Below are 6,876 nucleotides of genomic sequence, written 5' to 3' on the forward strand. Positions count from 1 at the left end.
GTAGACCCTCATTTTGTCCTATGAACGCTAGAGCTCCTTGTGCTGCTCAGGGTATCTGGAGACAGAAGAGCATCTGGGAGCTGTCCATAGAGCCCTGGGTGGAATAAAGAGGTTGGTGTTGTCATGCTCTGCCATGTCACAGACATCCTAGCTGGAGAACTGGGGAGTTACAACATCTCCAGCCTTTAATACGATGTGTCACATTGAATTTCACCTTGAACCAAGGAAACAGGGAGTTTGCATTTGAGGTTCTCACTAGGCCTTTGTTCCACTTGGCTGCTTTGCTACCAAGGAACAAAATATATACTAAAAAATGAGAGGTGGTCAGCTTCATAAGGAAAATCTGACCCAAAATGTGTACGGTTGTATATATGTTGGGGAGAGGGGAAGGGTCATATATGTCCACAGAGGAATGTTTCCAAGGGTTTGTATTCATGTACTGTTAAGTCTGTCCCAAACATATGCTTTGCATGTATGTATTTGCTTATTTATGCATTTGGATGTTTATGCATACCAAAATACAGTTTCTCTTTATTTATGTATTCACCATAAGGGAAATCTGTCAGTCTTCCTGCACTGCAGGAATGTCCCCATCAGCAGAGATACCCCCCCCGTTGGTTTTCTGTGAGAGGCAAGTGTAAATTCTGATATAAATTCACGTTGTTGACCTGTGCCTGTTCATTCAGAAGCTTGGACATTGAATTCTGACATTGTATTTCCTTCTTTTGCATCTGAGCTCAGCAGCAGCCTGTGGGCATCTTGTAGCACTTTTGGAGTCCAGAGCTGCTAGAGGGTACTGCCATGTAAAGACAGGGGGTGGGACAACCCTAAAACTTAAGAAAGAGGAGGAAATACGAAGTGAGAGTAAATTTAGATTAGATATTGGGAAGAAATTCTTTCCTGTGAGGGTGGTGAGACACTGGAACAGGTTGTCCAGAGAGGTTTTGAATCCCACTTCCCTTGAAATGTTCAAAGCCAGGTTGGACAGGTCTCTGAGCACCCTGGTCTATTGGAAGGTGTCCCTGACCATGTAGCAGAGTTGGAACTAGATGATCTTTAAGGTTCCTTCCAACCCAAACTATTCTAGTATTCCATGGTTCTATGTTTCTATGATGAGAAAAGAAAAGAGAGATGGCAGAGTCAGAGCAAGGTCCAGAGATTTGTTCAGCAGTGGTTATTAGAGGATGCTTGAGGGAAAGGTGCAAGAACCAGGCAAAACTTCCCCAAGACACTCACCTAAACCTCAAACAGAGACTTCCTAAGCTAAGAATTTCTGTACATTATGTACTGTACAGAAATGAATTTATTTTCCAGGAAATGGTCCTATGACCCTTTACACACATGTAGACTGTGAGCATTCACCGTATCCCATGACCATCTTCCCACAATTTATCTGTAAGAATGAAGAACCACTGTCTTTTGAGCCTGATTCACGCCAGCTTCATTTGATACTCCCTAGTTCTTCTGCCCGAAATGACTATAGAGAGTAGATCCCCACCTGTCTACAGTTAAAACCCTTTCAGTGAAGTAGCCTGGGATTTACCATAATCATCTCTGGAGGGGACATCATCTTCCCTCTGGGGGAGTCACTTAGGATAGGGAAAAAAAACTACATCAGGAACACAGGAGAGCAGTAGAATGGACAAAGGGCATCTGTAGCCATGTGGTGGGGGCAGAGGTCCTAAAGGTGGGGCTGGCTGATAAGGGAAGGCAGAGGAAGAAAGAAGAAGAATCTACAGGCTCTACAAAATTATTTTATTGGATTTATGAATCAGTCTTTTTCAAGGACATCACAAGCATCTAGAACCATAACACAGAGACTAACTTGGTGTTCTTACTTGCTTCTGTTTCCTGTATTCATCTGGCTTTTATACTTTGTCTCTTTCAGGTTGAATTCACCCCTGATCAGATTGAAGGTGAGGAAGTTGTGTTTCTCCTTTGTGCATAGTAAATACCACCACTGGGAGGTGCTGGCAAGTGCTGGGGTGAACACAGGTGTGGTATTTGTGAATAAATGTAAATTCATGGCTTTACTCCTGCTTCATCCCTCCTCCAAATCCTCTGTTGAGTTGGTCAAGAGAAAAAGGGGAAAGTCATGCACTGTGCAGGTAAAGGTACTTATTTCATTAAAGAAAACGTCAGCTTCTCTGCCAATGAGTCAAAACCAGAAAAGAAAAAAAACCCAGCCACCCCCCACCCCCAAATCCTCAGTCCAAGTATGTACCTTTTATTTAAGAAAACCCAGTAACAAACTACCAATCCTCTCAAGAGAAAGTCTCCCCTCTCTGCTTTTAAGAACATTTCCCTGTATTCAGTCAGAATTTAATGTTTTGTAACAGCTTTCCAGAAAGAAGCAAATAATGACACCAATGGTGATTTTTTTTTTCTTTCAAAGCAAAACATCAGTGTTAGTTTCTGAAACCTTTGTCCCAGCCCAAGAAACTGATATTGAAACCTCATGCATGAAGGAACACTACCACTGCAGCTGTCCCCTTTATCCTCAACTACCAGCCTTTTACTTAAAGGGATAATTCATAAATGGAAGCAAACATCTGGCAGAATTTTTCTTTGGTCTTTAAACACTTGGCAGAACTTGGCAGAGCCTATGAAAGATGGTATCAGAAAATGGGTTAATTAGATGAAAAAAAATCATGGACTATCTAGTCAGGCTGATTCAGAGAAGAGAAATACAGAAGGAAGGATTTCCTGAACTGGAACCAAATGCGATAATGCCTTAGCGATTGAGGCTTTGCCACAGACTTCCAACATTACCTTGGGATTTTCAAGCCCCCCTTAATAGCTTTAGTTTCTATTTTCTAACAACAGGTCAAAAGTAACATATGATTGAAGGCAACTGCCAATTTGTGGGAACCTACCCATTTTCCAGTTCCAAAGTCATGGGAGAATCATACAAGAGGCACAATTCTGAGCCATAAACCTTTGAACTCTTACAGAAGCACACAACAGCTGGATATCTCATCAGCTTGTGTTTGGGGACTGGATAGGACGCACCTAGTTTCTACGCCTTGTTTTCTCTCTCCCTGAGGAGAACTAGCCCTAGGGACTATATCGGAGAATGGGAAGGGAAAAGAAAACAAAAGAAAATCCAAAAAAAAAAAAGGGATGCTTGTCTACTCATTAGCCCATAGGATTGGTTAGGAAATGGCAAATCTGGAGCAACTCCAGGGCTGCTATAAAAAGTAGCAGGTCTAGAGCAGGTTTAGACCATCTCTAGAAACAGAAAGTTGCATCTTCTTTCTTTTCAGCAGCCTCTGCTCCCTTCTCATCTAGCTGTACTTAGTGTATACACAGTGCAAAGCTGGGAAACCAAGAATTGTCAACAAAATGTCCTTGAAATATCAAAGGGAAAGCCATGGGGCAGGAAGCAGATAACATCTGTGTGAGAAAGGCTATGAGACCTCCAACATCAGCTACAACAACATAACAGAGTTATAGTGTGTGTTAGCACTGGGGAGAAACACTAATCCACAGTTGGTTCAAATGTTCTGCCATGAGCTGCTGGAAGGAGTGACTAATGTCCTGAACATTACCTGGGGACTGATCACTGCTCATCAGTCCACTCCTCAGTTCCTTTCCTCCTGGCCTCTTCTGGTTCTTTTTTTTTTTTTTCAGTCTCCTCTCCTTCACCTGACATTTAGAAAGTCTGTAAATTCATAGGTGAGTAGGCAGATAGATTGATAGTGCTAGATAGACATTTACTCCTAGGTAGAGCTTAGATGCTTCAAATGTAGAATTGTATCTACAGCATGGTCCACAGTTGTCCCTGGATTGTCTCTGGCATGTGCTGTCCTCTATACTAGTTTGCGCATGTCAAAACCTTGATAAGAAGTGTGCTGCCAGTTTAAGAAAGTGGACAATCAGGATTCCTGTGCTTGGGACTGTATTATTTTGTGTTAAAAGCACAGGTTAGAAAGCAAGCATCACTTGCTATGATTTATAGCTGTTGTACTGGCTGTTGGCATGACTTGGGACTCACCGGACCTCTAGAATACATATTTTTGATTTCTTTTCTCCTTCCCATTCTCTCCTCAGTCTCTGAAGCTTCCAAGATTGCCAGCTCTCCTTTTCTTCTAAGTTTCAGTTGCACTTGCTTTGTTCTGGGTTCATTTTCAGCTCTGTGTTGCACTGTTAATTTTGTCAAATTTCATCTTTTAGGAAGTAATTAGGAGGTCAAGGTCACCTGTCACACCTTTATATGTGTTTTTTAAAAAACAGACTTCTAATGTATAATAATCCCCTCTCTTTTGACCAGATGAGAAGCTAGGTGTCTCAGTGAGAGTAGGTGCTTCCCCATTTGTCAGCTGAAACTAGATTAATAGGAAGTCCATCCTATGTGTTAGATATTACTGGCCATCAGTCTATCACCACTGACCCAAGTGATTTTCTGACAGCTGATTCTGAATTGTCGTGGTGGAGGAGAAACAGACAAGGCCTTTTCCAACCCTATCTTCTAGGATACTCTGAACCTCTTCCTCTTGTTAAAGAAAAGACTTTGCTGTGCCAGGCTTACTTCCCTTCAAGGATTCATTATTATGTTAGCCCACAAAACGTTACTCTCAGAAGGGGAAGAACGGTCTGTGGGTGAAGCCACGGCTAACACACCCATCTTTATATGTCCTCCTGCCTCAACTGTGAGTGAAATTCATTGCTTGTGACAATGTGTATTTATGAAACTGGATCCCTTGCCTCTTCAGCCCCCTAAATTGCTGAAAAGAGAAGAATATGAGCTATTAAATATGAGAAGATGGGTAGTAATTAGGCATATGAAAATATACACTGCTCCTGCCAGTGGTTTAATGGCTATCAGGCTGACAAAGGAGACCATAGTCATGCTGGTTTCATTGCTTTCATGGAAACTTGCATTAAGCCAGCAAATGCAAACACAAATAAATTAAAAAAAAAAAAAAAAAAAAAAGGCTACTTCTTTATATTGACAAAATAGTGTTTCCAAACCCACAGGACAATGCTCTGGTGAGAGGTGGTTACATCTATTTTAAATTTAAAAAAAAAAAAAAAAGAAAAAAAAGAAAAAATGTGAGCTGTCAGTAACTATGATGAATTGTGAACTTTTCGAAGGTGGTGTGAAGGGTGCTCTGGCAGTTGGTCTCAGGGAGTAGGTAAGCAGGAGTCAGAGGAATAGCTCAGGAAGGTAGGTGTATTTCTCATCCACCTCAGCTGTTGAGACCCCCAGGAGAAGACAGATCTGGGAGTGGGGCTGTGGCCCCCTTCCACTGTCAGCAAGGAGCCCATGAAAATCCACTATTGCCCTCTGCTGGAATAAGGGCTGCCAATGGGACCTGGGCTCCGGCCGGTGACGGAGGAGGCAAAGATCCAGGAGAGAGAGGCAGGGAGAGAAAGAGACAGCAAAGAGGAGAATTCAAAGAAGAAAACAAAAGAAGCATTAATTAGTCTAAAATGAGAAAATGCATCAGTTTGAAGGTGTTGGATGAAGAAAGAAATGAGTGAGCTATAAGTGGAATGATAAAAATGAAAAGAGAGGGAGAAAGAAAAGACAAATCCAGCAACACTAGAACAAGGAAGGAGAGAGGGAAATAAACAAAGGAGAAAAAAGAAAAAAAGGGAGGTGGAATAATGAGGAGAAGGAATTGAGAAAGGAAAGATAGAGAAAATCTCGCATTCAGAGCGCATGGCTGAATGGCTGAATGAGTCAGGATCTGGGGGAAAAAAAAGATAGCCTTCCTGTGTTTGGAGAGTGGGAGGGAAACATATACAGAAGAGTAACAGCAGGACAAGGGGCAGATTGAGGGATTCACAGCTTTAAAGCCAAAGGGATATTTGTGATCACTCATAGACCGTGCACTATGCAGTGTGTTCAGTAAAGTATAACAGCCTGTTACTGTTGCTTGCACCCTGTGATGCTGCTCTGCCTCTGCAACTCCAGTAAGGAGACACAAGCCTGAGTAATTAGTGTTCCTGCAGGGACCTGCATGGACCCCATTAATTAGAATCATAGAATCATTTAGGTTGGAAAAGACCTTTAAGATCATCAAGTCCAACTGTTAACCTAACACAGCCAAGTCCACCAATAAACTATGTGCCTAAGCACCACGTCTGCACGTAATTAGTGGTAGAACAGGGACCTCTCCCATGGGAATGCTCTTGTCAAGATATTGATGCTTGCAGTGGTAAGGGACTCCCTCTTTGGCCAGAAGTAAAGAGAAAACATGAGGATATGTTCACAAGCATGTAGCGGAGGGAGCTGGCTGTCTCGCAAGGGGAAGGGCTCTTCATGGGTGCACAGGGGAAAGCAGGCAGATGTAGAACCACTGGAGGGAATGATTGCATCTCCACATGAGATCTGGCCTGCCATCGGTAGCTGATGGCATTCTAAACATTACTTCTCCAGATGTAATTGGACTGGGTTCTAGGAAAAAGAAAAATCAGGATTTTTCTAATCTGCTCCTTGACACTGTTAGATACAACAATTGATCAATTATAAGGTTTTCCATATACCTTCGACCTCCTCCACTGATAGACTGCTGTGTGTTAATTCCAGTAGGTTATCATGGCATATCTTGTTACCTGCTACCAGAGGTGCTCCTTTATCTGAGTGGGCTGTGTCATTGTTCTCTAAGGGTATAATACTGAATACAATACCCAGTTAGCTAACGGGCAGAAACGTTATTGAATTCTGTGCCATCCTGAGTGCTCCTGATGAGCCAGAAAGCTCTGAAGGCCAACAATTTCTGCAAGATTTCCCTCACTTCCTGATATTAGCTGAAAAGGAAATACCATGAGAAGAGCATCTGACCTTTCTGAGTCCATTCCCTTATTGAACCAGCAAATGCAGGGGAGGAGGAACACAAACATTGCAGATAACAGCAACAACAAAGC

General features: G+C 42.4%; 1 protein-coding gene across 1 annotated transcript in view; it reads left to right on the top strand.

The window, feature by feature from the left end:
• Nucleotides 1–6,876, top strand: part of MYL3 (myosin light chain 3) — a 38,753-nt gene that overhangs the window by 20,928 nt on the left and 10,949 nt on the right. Inside the window, exon 2 of the mRNA XM_074845096.1 lies at nucleotides 1,889–1,916. Coding sequence (XP_074701197.1) covers nucleotides 1,889–1,916 — 28 coding nt within the window. The remainder of the gene's footprint in view (nucleotides 1–1,888; nucleotides 1,917–6,876) is intronic.

Source organism: Strix aluco, chromosome 1 (assembly GCF_031877795.1).
Source record: "Strix aluco isolate bStrAlu1 chromosome 1, bStrAlu1.hap1, whole genome shotgun sequence".
Classification (NCBI taxonomy): Eukaryota; Metazoa; Chordata; class Aves; order Strigiformes; family Strigidae; genus Strix; species Strix aluco.